The 26699-nt window shown below is 54.7% G+C and overlaps 2 protein-coding genes across 3 annotated transcripts; one reads left to right on the forward strand and one right to left on the reverse strand.

The window, feature by feature from the left end:
• Nucleotides 1-108: 108 nt before the first annotated feature.
• CCDC78 (coiled-coil domain containing 78) lies at nt 109-26496 on the forward strand. 2 transcript variants are annotated; one of them, XM_074885961.1, is made up of 16 exons: nt 109-949; nt 11533-11610; nt 11881-12009; nt 12219-12305; nt 12579-12758; nt 15914-16081; nt 16165-16215; nt 16889-16977; nt 17564-17642; nt 18135-18260; nt 19343-19554; nt 20187-20358; nt 21057-21100; nt 23585-23651; nt 25384-25484; nt 26182-26496. In XM_074885961.1, exons 2-16 carry the CDS (start codon nt 11578-11580, stop codon nt 26306-26308), a joined length of 1665 nt encoding a protein of 554 aa, XP_074742062.1. In that variant the 5' UTR covers nt 109-949; nt 11533-11577; the 3' UTR covers nt 26309-26496. The 2 variants fall into 2 exon arrangements, with proteins under 2 accessions (XP_074742062.1, XP_074742063.1); XM_074885962.1 differs by lacking the exon at nt 16165-16215.
• Nucleotides 906-3987, reverse strand: IGFALS (insulin like growth factor binding protein acid labile subunit). The gene is made up of 2 exons (XM_074885959.1): nt 3947-3987; nt 906-3334 (listed from the first exon to the last, which is right to left on the reverse strand). Exons 1-2 carry the CDS (start codon nt 3960-3962, stop codon nt 1518-1520), a joined length of 1833 nt encoding a protein of 610 aa, XP_074742060.1. The 5' UTR covers nt 3963-3987; the 3' UTR covers nt 906-1517.
• Nucleotides 26497-26699: the final 203 nt, after the last annotated feature.

Raw genomic sequence — 26699 nt, forward strand, 5'->3', positions numbered from 1 at the left:
GGCTTCAGGCCTCATTGTAGCTGTGAGTCCTGGTGTTACAAGCACTCTATGTACATCTAGGTATTTCCTGCTTTTCCCCGGTTTCCTTGCTGGGGTTCAGCTAAATCTTTGCTCCTTCCATACCAGCTTCAGGATCCAGCCAGTCCCTTGTCTTGTCTGGCAGTTCTTTGTGGGATGCTTTGCCGTGGCTGTTCTCCACACCCCTGCCACATGGGCTCCTCTGTGTCCCTGGGTAGTTCCTGCCTCACTGCTCTGAGTGTGCTGCTCCCTGGGACCTCCTGCCGTGGCCCCAGAGCTGCTGCTCCCCTTGGACCTGCCCTCCTCTTGCAGGCTTGAGTTAAGCTGGGGAAGCAAATGAAGGTGGTGTCCTTGCATCTTATCTCCCTCCCTCCTGGACTCTGAGCCCCTACTGCCTGCGTGCTCTCTCCACGCTCAGGACTTGCTATTGAAGTGCTGTTTCGGGGAGGCACGGGGGGAAATCTCAGATTTACCCTACCCAAACTGGATTATAGCTGGCAGCCATCCTTTGGAGGAGAGCAGGAGGAGCATCTGTCCCTGCTCCCGCTGTGTCCGCAGCAAGGACTCACACCTGACCAGGATTCCCCATGTGCAACTTTCCAGGAAAATTTTGTCTGACCTTTGGTCACTTATCTGAGATTTGAAGAGCTGGGCAGTGGTGCCAGAGTCTGACCGGGCTGTTGGCTTCTGCAGGATGGCCGGGCACATGCCCCCTCCCTGGGTACATGCCACCCACCCGGTGCTTGCAGAAAACTCGCTGCAGACTCCTCCAGCGCCCTGGGGAGCCTGCACTCCTTGCCCTGTGCCTGCAAGCCCTGAGGGCCTCTGATAAGAAAACCCAGCCAGGTGCAGCACGTGCTTTGGAAAAAACATACTTACAAGATGTGTTGCGATAGCTCCAAAGGTTTATTTGTCTGCTGTGATTTATCAGGTAAGTGACGTGTGTGGCTTTTTGCACCCTGCCTACACCTGCTGGTGCAAGGAATGATTAAAGCAAGTCATCTGCCCCCCTTCCCTAAACCTACTGGGGAGCTCAGGCAGCTTTTAGGATTTCTTGGCTGCTCTGTGGCAGGAAGATGCTTTGCTTTGTCCCGCTGATGAGTCCTGGCCCCAGCAGGGATGCCCCTCACCATGGGGAGGGCTCCGGGCTGGGGCTACGTCTTTCCCCCATCACAGAGACTCGGAGATGCTCGTGCTCCTGATGGGAGCTGGGAGCGACCGTGCTGATCCAGGGGCTGCTACTCTAAAGGACTGAAATATTTCAGTTTGAAGCCTGGGGAGCTGGTGGCCCATCCAGCGTCACCCAGGCACAGCTCTCCTTGCTGTGGCAGCACCAAGATGGGCAGCTGGAGGTGGTGGCAAAGCTGGGCTAAACTGGGGTGGCCATAGAGCCAGAGGTCCTGCTGCTGCCCTGGGGAGCCTGGGACAGGGCCAGGGAGATGGCAGGTGAGGGTCCACGACCGGGAAGTGGCGTGTCCCCAGGGAGGGGCCAGCACACCTCAGCAGTGAGCAAAGCTGTCCTCGGTAGTGTCCCGGAGGTCCAGGCCTGCCACAGCCGGGGGATGGAGGCAGGTGAGGTTGTTGTAGGTGTAGACAGGGATGTGGGCATCATCCCCCTCAGCCACAGACTGCACGAAGCGTGGGACCACCACGGGGTGCTGCAGGGAAAAGTCCCGCAAGCCCTTCAGGGAGCAGTTGCAATGCCAGTTGTTGCCCCCCAGCCACAGCTGCTCCAGGGCAAAGGAGGCACACAGGAAGCCCACTGAGAAGGTCTCCAGTGAGTTATTCCTCAGGCTGAGGTACCGCAGGTTGGCCAGGGGGGAGATGACGCTGTTGTCCAGTGTCTCCAGCTGGTTGTGGGAGAGGTCAAGCCAGAATAGCCTCTGGAGAGGGCTGAAGGTGTCCTGGGAGATCTCCAGGAGCTGGTTGGAGGAGAGGAAGAGGTACTCCAGGTTGCTCAGACCCACAAAGAGCTGGGGCGAGAGGTGGCTCAGCCTGTTGTGCTTCAGGTCGAGCTCCAGGAGCTCGTGCAGTTCACTGAAGCTTTGGTCTTCGATGACGGAGATGGAGTTGTGCTGCAAGAAGAGCCGCCGCAGGCTGGAGAGGCTGGAGAAGGTGTTCACCCGGATCCTGCCAAGGCAGCTGTGCTCCAGGTGGAGGCTGTGCAATTTGGTGACTCCCTTGAAGACATAGTCAGGCAGGACCTTGATGCAGTTTGCAGACAAGTGCATCACCGCCACATTGTACAGCCCCAGGAATGCCCCAACCCTGATGTCTTGTAGCTGGTTGTTGTTGAGGCTTAAGACCTCCAGCTGGCCCAGCCCATCGAAGGTCCTTTCTGCCAGGTTCCGGATCCTGTTGTGCCCCAGCTGCAGCTCCTCCAGGAACTGGAGGTCTTTGAAAGTCCTGGGCCTCAGGCTGGTAATGGAGTTGGTGGACAAGCGTAGGACATGCAGGCTCAGGAGGCCCAGAAACGTGTCCTCAAACAGTGAGACGAGCCGGTTGTGGGAGAGATCCAGCCACCGGAGGGACTTCATGCCCATGAAGGCGCGGGGTGCGATGGCATTGATCTGGTTGTGGTTCAGGTACAGCTTCTGTAGCTTCTGCAGCTTGACAAAGATGTTGATCTTGATGCCCTTGAGTGCATTCCCGCTCAGGTCCAGCTCCTTCAGCTCAGTAAGGCTGCAGAAGAGCTGGTGCTGGAGGTAAGGGAGCTTGTTCCCAGCCAGGATCAGCTCCCTCAAGTTGGGCAAGTCATGGAAGACCTTGTCAGGCAGGACCACGAGTGAGTTCCAGCCCAGGTTCAGATACCAGAGGTTGGAAAGCCCAGCAAAGAGCCCTTCCTCCACCTTACTGAAGTAGTTGTTGTTGAGGCTCAGGGAGACGAGGTTCTGGGTGTGCAGGAAGGTGTGGGGAGCCAAGTGCTTGAGGCGGTTGCGTTCGAGGTGGAGGTGGTAGAGGTTCCGCAGCCCATGGAAGGCATGCTGCTCCACAGCAGCCAGCTGGCTGCTCTGCAGGTCCAGAAAGTCCAGGGCCGAGAGGTTCCTGAAGGCAGCGGCCGGCAGCAGTGTGAAGTTGTTGCCATCCAGCCACAGGGCTTTGGCGTTGGGGGGCACGTCCTCAGGCAGGCGTGTCAAGTTGCGGGTGCTGCAGAAGACGTTGAGCTCCTCGCTGTAGTCGTCCAAGCTGCAGGCACAAGGGCTGGGGCAGCGTGGGGGGTCCGTGTCCCCCTGGTCCTTCGGGGTGTCCCCCCCAGGGGGCTGGGAGGCGGTGGCCAGAAGCAGCAGGGCCAGGGGGAGCAGGAGGGTGACACCTGCTGCAGGGTGTGGAGGAAAGGGAACATTGTCAGCGTGGGGCCGTGTCTGCTCCTGGGGACCCCCGTGAGACCACCCCTGCCACCTGCCTGCACTGCCAGGGGGGTGGAGGGGTCAGTCCCAGCCCATTGCACACAGGAGGCAGCTGCAGGAGGTCTCAGAGGCTGGATCTGCCTTTGGGAGGGGGCACAGGGTCACCCCCTGCTCCTGCCACAGCTTAGACCCTTGGGTGCATGGACTCCTAAAATTCATCTCTCTCTAGTGCAGCAGCAGCTTCTCCCTTTCATAGGGGGAGGCCCCCAGTCCTCTCTCCTTCCTCCCCAGCCACCCCACCACTAACTTGCTCCTCCCCATTGCTGAGGGGTCTCAGTGCCACAGCCCCTGCCCATCCCTGTAGCCCCCATCCAGGTTTGAGGTCTGCCCAAGGGTGCCTGCAAACACCCCAGACAGCACAGGGGCTCCCAAAATGTCGTCTTAGCAGTGAAGGGGAGGGGGTGAGGGGAAGAAAAGCAAAGCATGACTTGAGTGCAAAACCCCAGCAGCATTTTAGTGGCTCCCCCTCTAACCCCCTGTCCTTCCAGGGCTGGGTGAGCGGGCAGGTTCCCCTGCCTTACCTTTGCCTGCGCTCATGGTGGCGGGCAGGGCAGCGCTTCCTCTCTGCTCTCCCGCCCCGCTGACTGCGCAGGGATGGATGGAGCAACCACCTTGACGCCTGTCCAGCTGCCCGCCCGGCCAGGCTTAACCCCACCGCTGCTGGGACGGGACACGGGCTGACCTGTGTGGCCAGGGCAAGCGTCCCCCAGGATAGGCTCCCTGCTTCTCCCCTCTGGTCCGTAACTGCCTTTATAGCAGCTCGGGGTGGGGGGCATGAAGGGAGATGCCCAGGAGGACAGGCTATGGTGGGAGGGTGGTCCTGCTGGAGATGGGGTTTGCTGGAGCAGCGAGGCTGTCCTGTGGCCCTGCTCTGGGCAGGTCCTGAGCAGCAGCGCTGACCGTTCCCTGGGTGCCTGCCCTGTCCTGTCCTGCCCTGCTCGGGATGCTCTGGGGTGGGCCCAGGCAGCAGGTCCTCACGCTGCATCGGGACCCCAAAAACACACACTGGGGCTTGCAGCATCCACATAACACAGAGGATTAGAGGTGTGGGGATTACCCTTACTGGGAGGGGGGCTAAAACACCTGGGGTTTTACAGTGCTCCAAGTGGGAAATGAGTTGGGAAAGGGGAAAAAACTCTTTCCTCTATGGCAGTAAAAGCCTCAGGGCTGAACCTGCAGCCCCCTCCTGGGGGTATGTATTGCCTCATGCTTGGAGGTGATGCTGGGAGCACTGCACACTGCTCAGCTCAGTGCTTTTGTACTACAAGGGAAGCGGAGAGCAAAGCCTGGCTCCCACCAGCGAGGCAACGGCTGCGAGGGTCCCCCGGCTCTTGGCTCCTCCACCAGCCCCGCATACACTGGCATGATGGTGGATGATGCTCCGGGGCTGGCACATCGCACACTCTGCTTGGCGGCTTATCAAAACCACCCCGGGGAGGCTGGTGACCTCGTTTTCTGTGTCCCAGGTCGTTTCCCTACCAGCGTCCCACATGGCTTCTGCAGAATCTTTTACCAGTTTCCAGGAAAGAAAAAAAAATAAAAAGCTACTTCTGCCCCACAGAAAGGAGCCCTGTAGGCCAGCGGCTGCCAGATGGAAAAGCTATGGCTACACTTCCTGATGTCCTGGTAGCCCCATTCCTCCTTGAAGATGCACCAGGACAGGGCTGGCACCATTCACATCCACCTCCAGGAACAGGCATCTCCCACTGGTGCTGCTCTTCCCAGCCCCAGTTCCCCCCGTGCTGGTCTGTGAGGTGGAGATGGAACAGGGCTTCTCTCTACCACCAGTCCCATGCCACAGGCATCCCCACCGTGCTCCCACCTTGCCCATTTCCGTGGGAGCCTGGCATCATCCCCAGCTCTGCAGGGCACATCTCAACTCTTCACCACTTAACTCAGGCAATTTTAACTAACCTTCTCACCGGCCAAAGCAGGACTGTGCCCATGGGAAGAGATGTTGGAGAGAGATGGCCAGGCTCCAGCCTTGCAAGCCAACTTTCCCACAAGCACTGTTTTCTCCCTTTCTTTTTGGCCCTGAGCAGCACTCTCCTCCCCCTCTATTTTAATCCTCTCTTCTGGGAAATTATAGATCAGAAGAGAGAAATGAGAGATGGAGATACACGCACCCACTAATAGGCACTAAGCACATATTGACATAAGGTGTAATCAATCTGGAAGCTAAAAAGAGCTGAACCAGCACGGGCCAGCCAGCCAAAACCCACAAAACCTCTTTGGGAAGTTTAAACGAGCCCTACCTGTGGCTGGGAGTGGGTTTATCCCTGCCTCCAACAGCCCTCTTTCAGGGAAAATATCAAATGGACTGCAAAGGGAAAATAAAGAGTATAAATAGGCAAATCCCTTCCCAACGTGGCTGCGGTGCAGGGAGGAGGTAGACCCGTCTCCACCTTTAAACCTCCTTGAGGGCATCTCCTCCAGACATGTCCCACCACCTGTGGCAGGGGATGCTTGGACCCTGCGGCACGGTTGGTCCCTCCAGCATCACCATGAGCCCGTCCTGTGTGCTGGGACGTCACACCTGCCCGGTGTACCGCGGCACTGCAGCCACCACGGGGACCTCGTTTGGGGTCCCTACCATGGATGTCCTCCTCCCACCGTGGTCCTGGCCAGCGTGGACCTCCCCAGCCGATCCCCCCATCATGTCAGCTCCAGCAGCTAATCTCCTCGGTTGGGACCAAAGTCTGAGCCGCCCCACCTGGTTGCCATGGAGAAGGCTGTAATGGTATTAGAGGAAAAGCAGCAAAATCATAAAAAAAAACCCTTTTAGAGCTATTTAAACTCTAAGGAATCATTACCTTCCCCAGCAGCCCTCCTGTGCCTGCAGGTCCCTCCCCAGGGAGCTCCCCCCATCCCTTCGCGTGGCTAGATGCCACCAGCTGTCCCTGGCTCCCTGTTCTGTCCCCAGCTGCTTGGGCTGGCCAAGCCAGGGAGGGACCAGTGCTGGTGGCCCTGCCAGGTCTGCTGGAGCCAGGGAGGCTGGTGGGACCCTGGGAGCTCCCTGGTCCACACCCTGCCCCAGGGCGAGTGGCCCAGGGCCAGCTCTGTGTACCAGCAGGGACAACACTGACCCAGCTTGAGCCCTGGGGGGAGTGGGGATGAGACACGGGTGGTGTTGTCACAGCTGAGCAAAGTATTTTTAGCAAATCTTGCCAAATACTGTCTCCATCTGGAGGAGAGCATCTCACGTTGCTAGAGCAACCAGTGCTGCTGCTCCTCATCCCAAACCAAAAATGTGCAAGCCCCGACACTGTCACCCAAGAGAGCAGGGATGGGTGACACCAAAGTCCCAGAGCTCCTCCTGGAGAGACCCTCCCAGCAGAGATGGGCTTTGCCTGGTGCTCACTGGCCAACCATGTTTCTGGTCATCCTGGTCCCCACGTTACTGGACACGAGGACCTGCTAATGGTGGCAAAAGGTTTTGGTATCTGCTGGCGAAGGTCCAGATGTTGGCTTGTGCCCTGCTGTGGTTGCAGCAGGCTCGTGAGGGGAGTTGGGAAAGGCGGCCGACGCTGGCGGCTCTTGTGCATGCTAATTACCATGCTGGTGGCCCATGCGGCCACATGAAACCGCATCACTGCCACCGGACTGGCCAGGCTGGTTGGACTGGAGAGGTGAGGACATCTCCAAGCCATGACTCAGGGTGGCCAGGGTCATTGCTGGAGGCACAGACAGAAAATTTCCCAAGCCCTGAATTCTGGGGGAAAAGGGCAATCCCTGGGAGCAGGGAGTTGGAAGCACATGGGGACAGGGAACGGCAGAATCACAGAATCATCTCGGTTGGAAAGGACCTTGAAGATCATCTAGTCCAACCGTTAACCTAGCACTGCCAGATCCCAACTACACCAGATCCCTCAGCGCTGGGTCAACCCGCCTCTTGAACACCTCCAGGGATGGGGACTCCACCACCTCCCTGGGCAGCCCATTCCAACGCCCAACAACCCCTTCTGGAAAGAAATACTTCCTAATATCCAGTCTAAACCTTCCCTGGCGCAATTTGAGGCCATTCCCTCTTGTCCTATCACTTATTACTTGGTTCAAGAGACTCATCCCCCCTCTCTGCACCCTCCTTTCAGGCAGTTGTAGAGGGCCATGAGGTCTCCCCTCAGCCTCCTCTTCTCCAGACTAAACCCCCCCAGTTCCCTCAGCCGCTCCCCATCAGACCTGTGCTCCAGACCCTGCACCAGCTCCGTTGCCCTTCTCTGGACACGCTCGAGTCATTCAATGGCCTTTTTGGAGTGAGGGGCCCAAAACTGAACCCACTCATCGAGGGGCGGCCTCACCAGTGCTGAGCACAGGGGTAAGATCCCTTCCCTGTCCCTGCTGGCCACGCTATTGCTGATACAAGCCAGGATGCCATTGGCCTTCTTGGCCACCTGGGCACACTGCTGGCTCATTATCAACCCACCCCCCCAGGTCCCTCTCTGCCTGGCAGCTCTCCAGCCACTCCTCCCCAAGCCTGTAGCGCTGCTGGGGGTTGTTGTGGCCCAAGTGCAGCACCCGGCATTTGGCCTTATTGAAGCTCTTACAGTTGGCCTCAGCCCATCGCTCCAGTCCGTCCAGGTCTCTCTGCAGAGCCTCCCTACCCTCGAGCTGATCAACACTCCCACCCAACTGGGTGTCATCTGCAAACTTACTGAGGGTGCACTCGATCCCCTCGTCTAGATCATCAATAAAGGTGTTAAACAGGAGTGGCCCCACAACCGAGCCCTGGGGGACACCACTCGTGACCGGCCGCCAACTGGATTTTGTGAGACCCCCTTGGAGCACACGTCCAGCTCTGGGGTCCCAGCGCAAGGCAGACCTGGAGCTGTCAGAGCGGGTCCAGAGGGGACCACGGGAATGGTCAGGGGGCTGGAAGAACCTCCCCTGTGGAGAGAGGCTGGGAGACGTGGGGGTGCTCAGCCTGGAGCCTGTCGGTATAGGAGGGGGCTTGTAAGAACGGTGGAGAGAGGCTTTTCAGCAGGACCCGTAGAGACAGTTTGAAGCTGGAGGAGGGTGGGTTTCGACTGGACAGAAGTGAGGGCGGTGAGGCGGGAGCAGGTTGCCCGGGGGGGGCTGGGGACCCCCCAGCCCTGGAGCGCTGGAGGCCCGGCCGGGGCTGGGGCAGCCTGACCCCGGGGTGGCCTCCCGCCGCCAGGGGGCGCTGCCGCCCCGCCGCGCTCCCCCGGAAGCGCCGGTTGCCCTGGAAACGGGACGCGGCGGTACGTGACGAGGCCCGGTACGTGACGAGGCCCGGTACGTGGCGAGGCCCGGTACTTGGCTAGGCCCGGTACTTGGCGAGGCCCCGTACATGGCAAGGCCCGGTACTTGGTGAGGCCCGGTACGTGGCGAGGCCCGGTACTTGGCGAGGCCCCGTACGTGGCTAGGCCTGGTACTTGGCGAGGCCCGGTACCTGGCTAGGCGCTGTATGTGGCGAGGCCCGGTACGTGGCTAGGCCCGGTACTTAGCTAGGCCTGGTACTTGGCAAGGCCCAGTACGTGGCTAGGCCCGATACGTGGCAAGGCCCGTCCCGGGACACCGGGCGCCTTCTCCGCGGCAGGCTTCCCCCAAGAGGCGTCGCCAAGGAGCAGCCACGCAGGCCTTGGCCGGTGGCAGCTCCCCGCACCCGCTGCGGCCTCCACACCTCCAGGCTCCCCAGGCGTGTGGGCCCACCGGGGGATGCTCCCTTGCCACCGAGCAGCCCTGGCTGCAGGCTGCTCTGGTGGCTGCCCAGGGGGTTTCTGCTAGAACCAGGAGTGGATGCAAATTCACTTTGCTGGCGCTGGAAGCCAGATGGAGCCAGTCGCTGTCTTAACACTGTGCTGGGCCCTGCCGAAGGCTCCCGAGAAGGCATGAAGGCGAGTGGCTCTTCACTCAGGGCTTGCCATGAGGGCCAGGGCGCTGGCAGAGTGAGGTGTGCGTCCCTGCCAAGGGCTGGCAAGTCTGGCTGGTGCTGGAGGAGAGGTGACAATAAACAGTGGGCATTGGTCTGGCGGGCTGCATGCTCGAAATCTTCAACTAGTTTCCTCTTGAGCTGGTGTGGATTTGGGGAGTGTTTTTCACATCTTTGAGCTGCATGATGGGTGAGAGTTTTGCACCTCAGAGCTCGCTAGCGATCCAGCCACCACAGCTGTGTTAAAAGTGTCCTTGACAAGAAGAGTGAAAGAAAAACTCAGTACAGGGTTGGCATTTCAGCTTTTAGTGGTTAACAAAACATACTTTTTGTTTGGTTTTGCTCTAGAGCAGCGCTGGAGATTTTGGGCTGCAATGACACCCAAAACCCTCGTTCCTCTGTCTGATTTTGCTGTTTGTGGTGTCAACCAGGACAAAATTGGCTTCATATTTCCAAACCACAGGAAAAGTGGTCACTGTCATTTCTGGTGCTGGTACGGCACCTGCCACAAAGGTGGTTTTGCCTGGGTCTCCCAGACACTGCAGGAGTGTAAATAGTACTGTGTATGTGTATGCTCATTAGTCTTACATCACTGTCTGCCAGAGGAAATGGGCCACCCTGAAGCTCAGGGAGCACCCGGCCTTGCTGGCATAATGGAGTGGGGTGTTGGCCCTCCTGAATCGGGTGTCTTGGGGTCTGGGCACGCCACTGCTGGGGCTGGTGCAATCCCTGGGCTAGTGTGGGCTGGGAGTGCCTGTCCTTGGGGGCCCGTGTGGGGCTGAGAGCCAGCGGGAGACAGCGTGTGCCTGGGGAGAGGAGCTGCGGCTCTGCTCCTTCATGTGCTGGAGCACCCGCCAAAGACTTCCGAGCCCCCAGCACTGTGGGCGGTGTGTGAATTTGGCTTTCTGCTCGGCAGTGGGTGTGAAGAGACTGTGAATTCTCATCAGCACTTTCATTACCTTAATAAAATTACTTCAGGTCTGTTAAGTTCTTTTGCAGAAAAATAAGATGTAATTGCATGTTTCATTAGCTTCTCCTTCCCCCGAGCCCCAAAAGAGCTCATCCCTGTGTCTTGCTTCCATGGCTGTTCATGCAATCCGTGTTGTGGGGCTGCGGGATATTCTCCAACAGCCTGGACCAGATGCCACTGGTGAAGAGCGGGTAAACTGCTTGCACAGAGCTTCTGTCAGGATGGCCCCTCTCCCTCTTTCATCCTCTTAGCTTTGACAGATACTAAGGAGTTATTCAGAGCTATGGTCTTTTTGAATGTTATATTGTCAAAGCTTTTCTTCTGTAAGAGACAGATTCTTACTTAAACTCACCCACTCTACAGAAATAGCAGTGATAATAAGCCCAAAATGAGGAGATTAAAAACTGGCATTAGTTTTACTCCATGGCTGCCGCTCACCAAGGTCTTCCAGCATTATCCACCATGTCTTACGCTCTCCGTTACCCTCACTCTTACACCAGAGACACTGTTCAATAGCTTTGCACACACCTGGGATTATCCTGTTCAGGCCTGGATGGTCACCAGCTGGAGTCAGTGGCAGCATGTAGAGCAGCACAATCCAGATTTAGCACTATCTGGACTAACCAGAGTTTGTTTCAGTGCATGCTTTGCTTTGAAACTTAGAGTTTTCCACATGGCGTCTCTGACATGAAGCGATAAATTGGTCACCAGCTGTAGCTTGGTCAGAGCTCAAAGATCCTGGCACCCTTTGGATGGCACAGGAGATACAAGGGCTGTAGAGATCAAGAGAAAATGGCCTGGAAGCAGGTTGATGTTAGATGCTACTGGATGGTCTTGGAGCAGATGGTTGAATTAATGGATTAGTTAATGGGTTAATCAGATCTTAAATTCTCTAAAGATCCCTGCAATAGAGATGGAGGCCATCCCTACAGCTAGGTTTGGGGAATGGTCCATAATATAGAGTGGTACCTCCTAGCTGACAATATTGTTTCACTGGGGGTGTCTGCTAAGCTTCTTGTTTCAGTATCTGCTGTGTGCCATTTTAGGAATACAAAAATCTCTTGACAAGTGTCATTTCTTTTCCTCTAAGAGCTCCCGGGGTGCCTGTAATAATTGGCTCCACCTTAAAATCAAGGTGAATGCCACCACCCTCTAGTAACCAAAGTTGATAGCAACGTTGCTTGTGCTGGACCTCGAGGGAAAAGTTGCTGCCATAGAGATCCTTAGATCTTTCCTTTGCTCTTCAGTCGCTGCCTGCCCGATACTGTGCAAAGAACCTGGCCTCCAAGTACATGGATTTTGGAAGTGTTGCAGAGAACGAGAGCGTAAGTACTCTGACAGAGCACGTGCAGCATCTTGGTAACAAAAATATAAAGTCTGCAGCCCCTTCCTGGGTCATGGAACCAGCACTCCGCAAATGAAATCCTAATCTCAGGAGGAAAATGGCAGCTGAGAGTCCCATCTACAATCTATTCAGGCTCTGAAAAGCTGGATATGCTGTGCTCTTCCACCAGAGCCGCAGTGGGAGAATAGCATGGGGGAGAGGGGGGCTCTGCAGGCTGGCACCAGCTGTCGGAGCTGTTGTGTGTCTCTAGGTGCAGCTGCAGGATAGGAATGAGAGGCTGTACCAGCTCGGAGATGTGCAGGAGAGGATGGGGAAGCTGGCTGGCTCCAAAACAGATTTGTCAGCCAGAATGGTCTTCAGTGAAGAGGAAAAACTGAAGGTAAAACAAATACTTTTGGAGTTGGAGAGAACTGAGTTGTGAAGGCATGTGAGGCCAGTAGATCTGCAGTGGAAAATCTGGTGGGAAATGTTGGGGCCAGATCACACAGGGGGTGTGTTTTGCTCAAATTCCCCTGCGTGATCTGTTGAAACAGTATGTTGGCCTCAGAATCAGTCCATGGGCTTTATAATGTCCTTGCTCTCTCCTAGATTTCCAAAGACCTCATTGATCTCCAGATAGAGACCAACAAAATGAAGGAGCAGTATGAGACGGAGAAATTTGAACTGAAAAATATGGTATCCAAAAGTTTGAAGTAACTGGTTTCAGCTCTGCTAGTACCTTTATCCAGAACTGCAGTTTGTAACTGTCCATCTTTACTTTGCTTGGCATATTTTTCTGGCTTTAGCTAGCGCAATGGATTCCCCCCCAATGCCCCAGATACCATGAAACTCACATGGAACTCGTATCTCTTTAAGTCACAGCATGCCAGAACCTGTTTGCCCAAATAAATGCCCTGGGATTGCTGCTGGTCTCTGCCACAGTCTAATTCTGCTGCCTTCCCTCTGCAGATCCTGGCCCTGGAGAACCGTGTGCTGGAGCTGGAGCTCTGCAGTGAGAAAGTCACTGGGGAGCGAGATGCCTTACAGGAACGCCTGCATGCTCTGGAGACCAGTCGGAAGGAGCTGGCGGATGAGTACATCATTTTGAAAAGCAACTACTTGGCCCTAGGCAAAGAGCTGGACCAGGAGGTGAGACAGGCTGCAGTGTTTGTTCAGGTGTTCTCAACTCCATCTCACAATTACCTGATCTACAGACAGCTTGGCTGGCTTTGGGCTGCATATCCACATCACAGCTCAGGTCCAGTAAGGTTTGTCAGCTGTGAGACAGCGTAGCTTGGGCATGGTTTTGTTTTCAGGGCCCGGGGATTTCATATAACATGGTCACCTTCTAGCAGGGCTTGCAGAACCTGCTCTGCTCTGCAGGGACAGTGCTGAGCCCACGCTGACCTCCGCGCTCTTCTGGGCACCCCGCTGTCAGAGCCTTTCTCTTTTCACGCCATCGCAGATCCCCATCACTAGCAGTAACGAGGAGGTCACTGCGGGGCTGGTCCGAGTGCACGTCGCAGGTCCCTCTTGACTGCCAGCACGCTTTGTTTCCCTTTTTTCTGCATGGCTTGTGCAGGCTGCACGTGAACTGATTGTAGTCACTCTCATTTCATATGGTGGCGGGAAGGGGCCTGGAAGTTTTTGAGGTTGGCAAGTTTATAAAACCACTGAATATAAGCAAGTTTCTGATTGTTCCTTAAAATATAGTCCATTTCCTGGTGACTGTTAGCTCAGCAATTATTAACTAAAGTCTCTTGGACCCATATTTCTGTATTTCTTTGGCAAGAATAGCTACTTCAATAGACCTGCCTCTCTTCCCTCCCTCTCCCCGCTCCCACTTCTCCTTCTTTTTGAATTGGATTGAATGACTGACACCCTCCTGCCTCCCTCCCCCAGCAGATAGTTTAGCTGGTTCAGCCAGATGACCTGGTTTACTGTGCTGGGCCTGTGCAGAGCTGTGATGGGAAGATGTGGGGCTGGCCCCAGGCATGCTGGTTTCCACAGCATCCAGTCCAGTCTGTAGGGTGAGCACTGGTCTGCAGAACTCCAGTAGAGGAGGATACAAGGTCATGATCATCCCGTTGCAAATGAGTTAGAGACTCTTGTGAAGCTATTGTTTGTCTCCTGTAAGCTGAGAAATGGAAGTTTCTTACGAGGAGGCAAGCTCAGCTGCTTGCAGGGGTGTGAACCTCTCCTGTCGTCCTGCCGGAGCACGAGGCAGAGCGCATGCAGCTGACTACCAGCAAGGCAGCACGCTGCTGAGACACAGTACTGCCAGGCTCGCGGAGGAAAGCTCGGCGCTCAGCAATCTTGGTTACTTCTTGTCCCCAAGGGGGTGCAATATGTTTGACAAAAATCGGACTTTCAGGTGGCTGACATCTCTAAATGATGGGTTTAGCAGGTTAGCAGTAATAACACACTGTTTTCACATGCATCCTGGAATGTTTCAGAGAGTGAAAGCACATGGATTCAGTTATGTGCCTGGGGAGCATCCTGAAGAATTGATGGAGCAGGGTCCAGAAGCCAAAGGTGAATTCCCCGGTTGTAATCGGTAGGCTGAGGGTTTTACCCCAGTTTCTTGGCTCCGACTACCGAATATCCCCTGCCTGAAGCAAAAGAGGCTCCAACTTGGCAGGCTTGGCAGGACTTGTCGTGGCATGGGCCTCTTGCTCATTATTTTCCTAGTGTGGACTTTCCCAAAGGAAATGGGAAAAGCAGCCTGCAGTTCTGCCCCCTCCCCTTCCCCGGCGCTCTTCTGGGGAGACAATGAACCTTTTACACATTCCCAATTACAAGTGCTACTTGTGACCTTGCCAATATGTTGTCATGGCTGCTTGGCGCAGAAGCAGCTCGGCGAGCTCATTCACGGTCCCTTGTACGGGAACAGTTAGAGCCTCTGAATTGTTGCGGCCCCCATTGTACGGCTCGATTCACACATCGCCCTGTGTCTGTCCCAGGCGAAGGAGCGCAGCGGAGCTGGCCTTGCCTGTCCCTGGGGAAGTGCCTTCCAGAAGATGCCAGTCAGGCACTTTGTGCCTGTTTTCTAACTCGCTGTAAATTCTTCCTTTTCAAGACTCTGACCTTTCCTCGACTCTCCGTTTCCTCCTCCTCTTTTGTTCAGCAGGCTTACGCCGTCTGCAGCGGCGGTACAAAGTGAGGCTGTCGGAGGGAACCCAAATGGCTGTGAACTGGTTCCACGCCGGGGTTTTCCCTGGAGCTGGGCCAGGCCTGGGAGCACAGGGGAGGCAGCGAAGCCCATCGCAAACCTGGGACTGCCTCTTTCTTTTGCTAAGCTGGTACTTCTCTGCTTGTGTGACCCCCTCTGATCAAATTGTCAGGGCTGACAGCTGCAGATGGATCGTTTTTCGGTTGGAGAACAAGCAGACTGTCTCTGCGTAGCTGTCAGTTTTCACAGCTGTATATCTCACCTCTTTGTCAGCCTCTTTTCTCCTCTCCTCTCTCCCTCAGCCCACCCTGTGCTATCTTTTGATAAGCTATTCTCTCCACGGATGACTCAGATGACCTCTGCCTCCCATCCTCCCGATTCACTGCCATGGTAACAATTACTCAAGCTTGTCCCCAGTCATAAACCCCATCAAAGCTTTGTTATCTACATAGAAACCCTCCCGTGAGACATGAATTCCCCCAGTGTTCCTTCCAGATCACCTGTAACAGAGCCTTTCTCATTCAGATCCTCTTTATCTTTTGGAAATGTGTCACTTCGCACCAGCATCGCTTTGAATCTTGCTGCCTACACGGTGCTGTGGGCTGCCTGCTGCTGGAGGGATGCATTCAAACAAAACTGGAATTAGCTGGGTGGCGTCAGCCTAGATGGATGGAGATTTGGCCCTTCTCTTACACTATGGAGTCCGGCACTGGTCAAAGCCATTGTATGGGGAAAGCCATGCCTGAAGTGTTGGGAAGCTATGTGGAGGGTACGGGGTTAGAGCGGGGAGGGAGGCTGGAGGTCAGGACAGAGAGGTGGTGGCAGAGCCATGCCCAGGGCTGGGCTGGCACCAGGATCTGTATCTGAATGCGAGAGAGAGATGGGCAGAGAGAGTAAGGTTACATGTGAATAATCCTGATGCCTGACGATGAGAATTTCCATGAGAATTAGAAAACCACTGATATCTTTGGACATATGAGAGAAAAGTAAAAATAAAACTTACTTTCAGGAGGGGATGTGAGTGCCTGCCTTGTGTACACACCAAGAGCAGCGGGTATGTGCTGAACAGACAGCGTGTGGAGCCGGAGAGGCAGGATTTCAGAAGCTCTTTCCTTCTTGTTTGACCTGGCAGGTCATGAAGAATGAAGAGCTCAGCCTAGAGCTGCTCAACCTGGCCAATGCGAGGAGCACCCTTCCCCGCACAGAGGGCAACTGCCCCCCTGCCATGGCCGATGAATCCTCTGCTGAGCGGGAAAGAGCGAGAGCAATGGTGCATCGTCTCTCTGCTCGGAAGGTGAAGGTGAGGACCTCTCTGCCCTGTTGCCAGCTCCCTGGAGAACAGGGACCTAACAGGCACCCTCTTCTGTCTCTTACTAAAACCAGCCAGAAGATGTAGTTGCCTCTGAACATGAGCGGCAAAAGCTGGAGAGAAACGTGAGTGTGTGGGGGTCTGCTGCTGGATCCTTGGGGAAGCAGAGGGGGAGTTTATTCTGACTGTGGCTGGCACCTCCTGGTGCTGACTTGAATTTTGTGGATGAGATGATGCCTTGATTTATTCCAAAAAAAATTTTTAAACTGTGCGATTGAAAAATGGGACTAGAATAACTCCTGGTCTTGTGCAGACAAAAGCTGAGAGAGGGCAGCTGTGGTTCCCTCAGTCAGTGCCCCCAGGTGAGCAGAGGCAGGAGTTTAAAAGTCAACAAGTGCAGAGGACGCTTACTGATTTTCTTCTTGCCAATGCTTGAGAAAGATGGGGATGATAAAGCACCCAAAACTGAGAGCACAGAGATGCTCCCTGCCTCCTTCCCATCTGCAGCCCAGGCAAAACCAGCTTGGGCTCCGCCACCAGCTCCTGCTGGGAATCTGACTCTCAGCATGAGAATTTCCCTCGGGAGAGCGACACATGTGCACCTCCATGTGCCCTGTCTCCAGATCAGACTCTGGTTCTGGTGTGCTACAGAGCTCCCAGTTAAACCTCTCCTTTCCCCAGTGTGTCACTGCTCAGCTGGACTTGTGTTCAGCTGGAGGCTCTCCTCGCTCCTTCCCCGTTCACGAATCCCTCTCAGCTCAGCCTTCTGTCTCATCTTCTTCTTCGTTTGTCCCTCAGTTGCTTGGAAACCAGGATCACATAAAAGTGGAGCTTGAAAATCTGAAGAAAATCTATGATTCGCAGCAGCAGAAGCTGGAAGAGAGAGTGTCAGTGTTTGAGGGCATGTCCTTCTGTTTGGCTGGGCATTTATGAAGCTTGTTGCAGATGAATTTGGTCCTTGAGAATGGGAGAGGAGGCAGCCTGCCTTTGGTGGGGTACAGGGCGGGAAATGATGATTCACCCTTGGAAGAAGTGAGGCCTGGAAGCAAAAACTGATGTTTTCAAGGCTTTCAAGAGCATTAGCTGTCTGCTTAAAAGTCAGGGGTGTTTAGGTACTCAACTGGCCTAGGCGCCTTTGAAAGTCCACCTTCTGTGACACACAGAGCTAATGTGTGACAGCCCAGAGAGGAATCCAGCCCCAGCCCTTGCCCCCACAGCGCTCATTCCATAGGCAGACTGGGATGGGGTCAGTGTCCCAGCAAAGGTTGCCACAGGACACCGCAGAACTAGACCCTCTGACTGGGGAGGACATTCACCTTCAGTTGCAAGAGCTCTGTGGCTGCTGGGGGCTGGCAGCAGCTGCTGAGAGATTTCTGTCATCCTGTAGCGATTTCCTTCTCAAAGCTGGCTGCATTGGACCTACAGAGAAGTTTGGGGGTTTAAAATAAACACATCTTCTTCCTGTGTGCCCAGGATCGCGATGGGGAAGGAGCTGCAGGAGGCGAAGGGAGCGATTGGGGACACCCAGCACAAGCTGGCGGAGCAGTCAGCAGTAAGGGCAGGCTTCCTTCTGGCACCCAGGCTCTGGGACTGTCCCTGCTCATCCGCTCCTCGTGGGTGCCATGCACTTCTCCTGGGGCTAGCAGGGGGTGGATGTCTTGTATCGAGGTACTCTGACACGTCTCCCTCTCCAGGGAGTTTGTCATACCAAGGTGCTCCTCTCTGCACAGTTTCCTTCTCTCGGGGGTGCGATGCACGTGGTGGAAGGTGCTGCTTGCCACAGGTGGTGGGAGGAATTTTGTTCACTGATATTTAGAAAGAGTTGGTGAAATCACCAGAGGGGGGGAGGGATTGCAAATGACAGAAGGTAGCAGGGGAATAGAGACTATAAGCATTTCCAGTGGAGTCCTGTGAAAACCCAGGACCTTCCTAGCTTTAGTGAAGCTGAATAGCTGGAAATGAAGCCCCCCCAACTCTTACAGAGTTTCTTAGTGCCCCTTGGCCGGAGGACGAGGGCAGCGGCGAGTGTGTTTGCTGTGCCTAGGTGCTGCTCACCTCCCAGAGCCAGCTCCAAGAGGTGGAGGCGGAGAACTCCCAGCTGCAGCTCCGTCTGAAGGAGCTGAACGAGGAATATCGCTCCCGGCTCGTGCAGTACATCAAGGATGTGGCGGTGGGTACCCCCAGCCCCAGGGGCTCTCCTGGCCTGGGGAGGTCTCTCCATGCGGGCTGCCTACTTCTTGCAGGCTGCTGCTGTTTCCCCTCCTCGCTGGGCTGGGGAGCAGAGCAGGCAGTGGGGCCTGGGGAGCCCAGCTTGCAGCTTGGGGAGCCGTGCTTGCAGCTGGAAGGGGGCTCTGTGCCCTCGGCTTGGCCTGGGAGAGGAGATGCCAGCCCCCTTCCCCACCCAGATTTCCTGTATGGCCACACGGAATGGTCTGTGAGTTTCTGCTGGACTGAAAAGTCAGATTACTTGGATTGAAAGATCCTCTTACTTACTACGGCTGCCTTCCAGTTGGCTTCTAATCTCCATTGCCCTGACAACTTCCCTGGGCAGGCCTGGCGATGCCATTTCTGGCTTTGTCACTGCCTCCATGGTGACTTTGCTGCTGTCCCCGCAGGGAGCTCTGCCAGCCTCCGTGGTCAGCGACAGAGCTGTGTAACACCAGTACCTGGACCTGCTCTGAGAACAAGCACCTCTGATGTAGAGTAGGGCTCACAGAGCATGGTGAGGACTCGGCACAAGGCAGGTTCACACACAGATACCTGATTATACTGAGCAGTGAGACCGGGAAGAAATCTCTTTCTATCCCCCTAGGTAGCAGTAAGCAGGTTTTGGCAAGAGCTTCTGTGCTGGGAGAAGGCTGGTACTGAAGGACACAGTGTGGTGATGGACCAGGAGACTAAGCAAAGGAATTTTTACTCTTAAGAACAGTTTAATTTCTAACAGAGGCTTGTTGAAGCATCTCCTAGCTAGCAGAGAGAGCTGGGCACAGTGGAAAAAATATGGGACTAGAAATGGTAACTCCTGACGCCAATCCGTGTTTCTCTAGGCAGGTCACTGATACAGTACAGATGCCTTCTCTGGCTTGAAGGGCTACACTGGGAGTTATGTAGTCTTTCCTGCTCTTCAAAAATGGAAGATATGCCCTGTTCTCTGTGCTGTTAGCACAAATATGCCTGGACTTTCTTTGTGGGAAATGGGTTACGTACCTTAGGGAATGACTTGATCACCTCTCTTTCTCTGTGTGTTTAAAGGACTACATGGACAGCAAATCCAGCAATGTAACGGGGCCTAGCAAAGCCCCAGCTGATCGTGCTTCCATGAAACACTTTGTGGACAGCATGCTGAAGGATATCAGAGCTTCCTACAAGTCTCGGGAAGAGCAGCTAGCTAGAGCAGCACGTGACTACAAGAAACGCCTGAAGAACTTGGTCAAGAAGCATGAGAACCTGCTGATTGCTTATGGGTAGGGCTAAGCCAGGGTTTGGGCTACCTCTGTCTCTTCAGCTTATTGCTAAGGACCAAGTGGAAGTGCCCTGTAGCACCCAGACCCCTGGCTGAGACGGAGGCAAATGGGCCTCCCAGGTGGAGCAGAGGATCTGGAGTGCATGTTTATCTCCCTGCTCTTGACAAGCCAGGAGCAAGGTGTCTCCAGCTGCGTGTCAGGGTGCTCTGGACCCCCTGGAGCTGCTTTGCCACATATGTTTCTCCTGTGTAAAATTTAGGTTGAGAGATTGATTCCAAATTGGATGGTGTGGAAATGCAGAGGTACCACAAATAACTCCTGCCTCCCAGCCTGTCCCTGCAGTGCTCTCAGCTCTGCTCCACAGCTCTCAGCAGCTTGGGCTGTGGGAAGCAGCAGAAATTCTTGTGACATAAAAGCCACAAATAGCTCTAGGACAAGCTCCCCTCAGAAACACTCCCAGGAATATTGTGCATACTGCTGGGCTCTCCCACTTATCCTTTGCAGGTGGACTGGCTCTCGGTGGCCAGAAGCCAGCAGGTCCCAAGCAAATGGTACCTCCATCAGCAGCAGAAATGCTCAGTGTTGTTACTTAACCAAAGCTACCAGGGAGTAACCCCTCGGGTGTGTTACAGACTCCAGCGAGAGCAGATCCGCTCCTTGGGCAGCAGCGCTATGGATTGTGGCCCTGCCGAGCTCCACTTTTCCATCACAGACCCAGAGCTGCTGACAAACACAACCCAGGAGCTAAACCGGCTGCGGGAGGATAAAGCAAAACTGGAGATGCAGCTACATGAATTGCAGAAGGTGGTGGCTGGGCTGCTTGGGTTTCTGTGGTGGTGAAACTGGGGGGCGGTGGGGAGAGTCCCACAAGTGATAGATTCAGCCCCTTCCTTAGGCATTCCCTGGGGGTTTGCTGTGCCTGTGGCACAGGCAGGGGCAGTGTTTGCTTGATTTCTCATTTTGGGAAGAGAGAGGATGTCCAAGCAGTCCCCTTGTTGCTTCAACCCTGCTGCGTAGGGGTGAGTTACAGTTAGATCCAGGAGGCTGGGCTGCCCCATAGATCGGGGTTGCTGAGCTCTGGGAGGACTGAGGGGTAGCAGATGCTGTGGGAGAGCTGCCAGGCCAGCGGACTCACTGCTAAAAGAAGAGGTGTGTAAGGGAGGATAGGCTGGGGCTTTCTGTTCTGGAATGCCTTTGCCTCAGCGTGAATAGCTAACTGAGCAGGAGACCACAGTCAGAAAGACACCAGCCAGCTCCACATCCTCCCACTAGTTCTCCCTGGGCAGAGACGTGTCTCTTGATTTGCGTGAGATGCATTTATTTAAAAATTCAGAGGATGGGAGACCTAAACCTTAAGATTGTACTGCACATCACTTCCTTGCCAGGGCACTGGTGGCTGTTAGAGTGCTAGGATATGTTGTGCTACTTCAAAGTAACAGGGTCTGTGGTGAGATTGCAATGGTTTAATGCTTATGGGAATACTGTTCTTCCTTTGCTTTCAGAAAAGACTGAAAGAAGCCTCTGCCTTTCCACTGTCTCCTGAGCAGTAAGTGCTGTTTGTTTCTCGGGATATTTGTAATTCTGAGTTATCCTTGCTGTGTAGATTGAGGAGTCTTTTCTGCTTTTCTTGGAGACGGTAATAAATAGGGAGAAAGCGAGCTGATAGGGACTCATCTGAGAAGAAAAGCCAGCTGTCATCTCAGTGCAGCGTTTCCTGCGGTGAAATGAGTTGGTCATTTGGGCCTTGATCCAAGAAAGCTCTTAAGCATGTGTTTGGTTAATCAGGTTTTTAGTCCTACTGATCTCTTTAGAAGCTGAAGTTAAGCATACACCCGAGTGCTTTGGTGGATCACAAACTCAGAAAGGCAAGTGAAACACCACCAGTTTGGGATGGTCTTGTTTCTCCTCCCTTCCAGTGCAGAAGCTGGACTGGAACCCTTAGGTGACCCTGCACTGATACCCCCCTGGCTTCCTGACATGCCCTTTATTTGCTCATTTTTGATGGGTCTCTCCCCTCTGCTCCATTATTCTGTTGAAACTCTATCAGCTATAGCTGTGGAGAGGTGGAACAAAGTGTAGGAGAAATCTGAGCTGGGATTTTTCAACCTTTTAAAATGTGGTAGAAAACACGCCAGGTATTTCATTAACTGGATGCCAGTACTGAGGAGTCGGTCAGTGCCTGAGCCACGGGTGTGTCTCAGAGAAAAACCTTGAGCCTTAACCAGGCTCTGCCATGTTCTCCACACTGAAAAGTAGTAGTAGTCCTTGAATAGATGCATTAATTTTGGCAGACTCACCACAGGAGCAAGACACAGAAAGACCAGAACCTGAATTTTACAGAATCACAGAATCATCTAGGTTGGAAGGGACCCTGAAGATCATCTAGTCCAACCGTTAACCTAGCACTGACAGATCCCAACTACACCAGATCCCTAAGTGCTATGTCAACCCGCCTCTTGAACACCTCCAGGGATGGGGACTCCACCACCTCCCTGGGCAGCCCATTCCAACGCCCAACAACCCCTTCTGCAAAGAAATACTTCCTAATATCCAGTCTAAACCTTCCCTGGTGCAATTTGAGGCCATTACCTCTTGTCCTATCACTTATTACTTGGTTCAAGAGACTCATCCCCCCTCTCTGCACCCTCCTTTCAGGCAGTTGTAGAGGGCCATGAGGTCTCCCTTCAGCCTCCTCTTCTCCAGACTAAACCCCCCCAGTTCCCTCAGCCGCTCCCCATCAGACCTGTGCTCCAGACCCTGCACCAGCTCCGTTGCCCTTCTCTGGACACGCTCGAGTCATTCAATGGCCTTTTTGGAGTGAGGGGCCCAAAACTGAACCCACTCGAGGGGCGGCCTCACCAGTGCCGAGTCCAGGGGTAAGATCCCTTCCCTGTCCCTGCTGGCCACGCTAGTGCTGGTACAAGCCAGGATGCCACTGGCCTTCTTGGCCACCTGGGCACACTGCTGGCTCATTATCAACCCACCCCCCCAGGTCCCTCTCTGCCTGGCAGCTCTCCAGCCACTCCTCCCCAAGCCTGTAGCGCTGCTGGGGGTTGTTGTGGCCCAAGTGCAGCACCTGGCATTTGGCCTTATTGAAGCTCTTACAGTTGGCCTCAGCCCATCGCTCCAGTCCGTCCAGATCCAGATTTAGTGATGCATCTTGTTCTTATGGTGGGTTTTTTTGGCTGCCAAGAGACTCTACACATTTCAGATGCTTGTTTTCTGTGTGCTGATAGGTTTCTCCATGCTGTTACCTTGTTCCTCTAGCTAGAGACACGAAGCCCAGTGTTACCACAGCACTTCAGCTATAATTCCTGCTGCTTCTCATCTTTATCAGCTGTGTGGCTTCACTGTTTATTGTTCCCCTTGCTTCTGCTCCCATGAAATCTCAGCCATGACTTCCCGGGTGCCTCGGCTGGGAGGCTGCAGCCACCAGAGGGAACTCTGGCAGTCGCAGCAGAGCCACTCTTGAGCACAATGCATTCCTCCCTTCATACAACCCAAATTCCCCGAGCATCAGATGTGACCTGTATTTTGCTTATTCAGACTGAGACAGAATAGGAAGAACTTTCCCACGGCTGGGCTGCACAGACAGCTCACCTATCGCGCTCGGTGACCAGAATGGGTGGGTTTATGCTCCGACACATGAAAAGTGCCAGCGTTTAGCATTGATTGCTCTCTATTTCCATCAAATTCAGTCCTGCAGTGTCAGATTAAGGACTTTTTCTGCACAGAGTCCTCTGATGTATGAGTGTTGATGTGAACTTGGAATGTGAACTTGGAACAAACCCAGCCGTCACAGTGGGGAATCCCAGGTTGGCAGAAGGGCTGTGACTTTTGTGCCCAGGCACAAGGATGGCGCCACATGCCCCGAAGAAGTTTGGGGCATCAGGAGAGAAAAGGTGCAGAGCACTGGGGTTTATGGTTGGATGGGCATGAGTTGTGTCAGCCCCTGAACAGAGCTGTGTGACCTGCAGATGGGCTGGATTCGAACGTCTGGGCATGATCAAAATCTGCTTTTCTCTCCTAGGCAGCTGGATGAGGAGGCCTGGGCAGAGGTCAGGAAGCAGCTCCGGGAGTTCGCTCATACCACCCAGGTAAAGGTCTGGAACAGCCCATCTGAATAAAAGCTTATTGCTTACCCACAGGTCATGGATGTGCTGCTGCAGCCAGCTGCTGCCCTGGGGGCAATATGCTGCTCGAGGCTGGAGCGGAGAAGCTTTCCATGGAGCCTTGCTGTGGCTTTGGCCTCAGCCCACCAAGTGATGCTGGCAGGTCCCCAGCTGGTGATGTATCAAGGCTTTACTGTCCCTGCTACTAAAAGGAGAGAAGCCCTTACAGGTGCTCATTGCTGGACTGTATTGCTCCCTCCCGTGTTTGAGCACAAGCATTTAGGCATCTGTATAACAAACTGGGTCTGTATTCAACCTGGTTCAAGTCTAGTCTGAATCTGAATCAGCTTCCCACTCTGGTTCCTCCTGGGTGTAAGGACATTTGTGCTGCGCTTGGGAACGGACTGGCCCAGAGCGGGGAGGAGAGCTCTCCCCACCTGCAACGCTGCGCTACAGCACCCATGAGACTGCGGTGCTGCTCGCTGGGAGAGGGCTTGGCTGAGGTGGGGTTTGCCGTCCAGCAGTGATAGCAGTGGTGGGAAGAAGGGTTGGTGCTGGGATCCCTGCTACACTGACTGCCACACGCAGGGAAAACCAAGCAGAGGTTTGGTTTTCTGTGGTAGACGAGGCTGTAGATGTGCTACCAGCCCGCTTCCATGTTGTGCCTTCCTCTGTCCACGGCGGCCTAAGGAAACGCTCCACCATTCTCTGGTCACATGAAGCTAAACACCTAAATTGTGTGTATCTTTGTGGCCAAAAGAATCACAGAATCATCTCGGTTGGAAAAGACCTTGAAGCTCCTCCAGTCCAACCATGAACCTCACCCTGACCGTTCCCAACTCCACCAGATCCCTCAGCGCTGGGTCAACCCGACTCTTCAACCCCTCCAGGGATGGGGACTCCCCCCCTGCCCTGGGCAGCCCATTCCAACGCCCAACAACCCCTTCTGCAAAGAAATACTTCCCAAGAGCCAGTCTGACCCTGCCCTGGCACAGCTTGAGGCCATTCCCTCTTGTCCTATTGCTTATTACTTGGTTAAAGAGACTCATCCCCAGCTCTCTGCAACCTCCTTCCAGGGAGTTGTAGAGGGCGATGAGGAGAGGCTGTGACTGAGAGGCTGGAGCACTGCACCGGGAGCAGGTCCTGCTCCTGGCTCTGCTGGGCATGTCGGGGATGAGCTCAGTCAAGCACCTCAGATCCTCCTGGTGACACAGGGACTGTGAGGTTCACTTGGGTAAACTGGTGATCTACTGCCCAGAGACACTGTGCGAAAAAGTGTGTTTTTATCTAAAAGGGAAGGCCACTTCCCTTTGCAACAAACTAACGGTAGAAAGGTGTGAAAGCTGCGTCTGAGTGCCAAATCTAGCAACCTCTTCACCAGTTGTCTGTGAAGCTTCTGAGGGAGTCAATCATGGCTTGGCAGGCAGGGGTTACTGGCCCCCATGCCTGCACTCTGGTCAGGGAAGGCTGCCTGCTGCCTGCTCTGCCTGGCCGATGCCCTGGGGTGGTGGTGCCTGCAGAAAGCTGCGCTAGCGCTCTCGTTGCCAGGTTCCTTTCCCGGAGCGCATCGGTTTTCAGTTGCTTCTGTAGCCTAACACCAAGTGGTGGAGCCGAGTGATGGGGAAGTGGTCAGTCTCGCCTGGCAGAGAGGGACTGAGCAGCTTCGCTCGCATCTCACAGAGCTCCCTGTTTTCTTCATGTTTCTTTGCCCCTCCAGGAGGATTTGGAGCAGGAGAGAAGCCAGCTGCTGACTCGGGCGATCGTGGCAGAAGAGCAGGTGTCGGAGCTGCAGGAATACATAGATAAGCATCTTGCAAGGTGAGACGGTAGGATCCCCCTTCACGTGTCCTCTGCTTTGTGCTCCGAGTTTATCTCCCAGGCTAATTGCCAGTGACATCACCATGCCCTCCATGCTGTCAGCACCTGACCTTGCCGCTGCCTTCCCACCGTGCTGCTGGCATGGCCGATGTCCCGCAGCACGTCCAGCTGTGTGGGCAGCTGCCACCATCCCTTGTTCCACAGGGCAGGGGGGCAGTGTCTGGCCTGCCCAGCCGCATGGCTCCTTCCCTGTGTGCTCACCCATCCTTTGAAGAAAGCTAAGAGAGGGGTTGACTAAAATCTAAAGCCTTCCAGCAACCCCTAATCTATGGTCCTCTCCCCCCCAGCTCCTCAGGCCCTGAAGCAGGGAGAACAGCTGCTCGGGCAAGGAAGGGTGAGAACAAGCAGTAGTCCAGCTGTGCCTGCTGTAACTCCCCAGCCAGCTCGGCTGTGAACGCAGGTTAGACTTGTTGCTGGTATCATTACCAGGCAGAGCTGACAAACACCTTTTCCTTGGGAAAATGTGGTGGTTTTCTATGAAGGCTCAGTTCCCAGCGTGGCTCAGTGCCTGGGCTGGCCACTCTGCATTAACTGCGTGTCCTTAGCACACAGCAAACCCAAGGCACAGCGTACGTTTAAATGGATGGCTCGGGGTTGTGACTACACGGGCACTGATGGTGCTGCTTCCCCGTTGCAGGTACAAGCAGGAGATCCTCCACTTGAGGAAGTTCACAGGTAGCGAAGTGCCGCACGTGCTCAGTGCTGGGGCAGCCGATACTCACTCACTGCCTGGAGCTACAAGGACGGTCAGCCATGAACCGTAGCTCTTCACCACAGCTCTGAGGAGCAGCACGATCGTAGGAAAGAGCGGGATTTAAAAGGAAGGAGCTTTCTGTGTGTGGACTGGCCGGGGCAAGTATCCTTCCCTGGCTGAGAGCTGGGAGGCACAGTGAGGGAAACCATGTGGGTGTTCTCGGTCTCAAATTCACACTACTAAAATGAGACAAGACAACTGCATCTCGTCTATCCTCTGGCCCCTCAGCTGTAGGAATGCTGCTGTTCCCTGGGCACATCATGCCTCGGGACACCGGGTTGGGTTCCCAGGCAGCTTTTTACTGTGGGGCTGCAGGGACAGGTTCCTGTTCCTGCGATAACATTTCTCCTGGGTCAGACCTAGACCAGAGTCCAAGGGCTAACTCTGCTCCTGCCTTTGCT

Source organism: Strix uralensis, chromosome 16 (assembly GCF_047716275.1).
Source record: "Strix uralensis isolate ZFMK-TIS-50842 chromosome 16, bStrUra1, whole genome shotgun sequence".
NCBI classification, from domain to species: Eukaryota; Metazoa; Chordata; class Aves; order Strigiformes; family Strigidae; genus Strix; species Strix uralensis.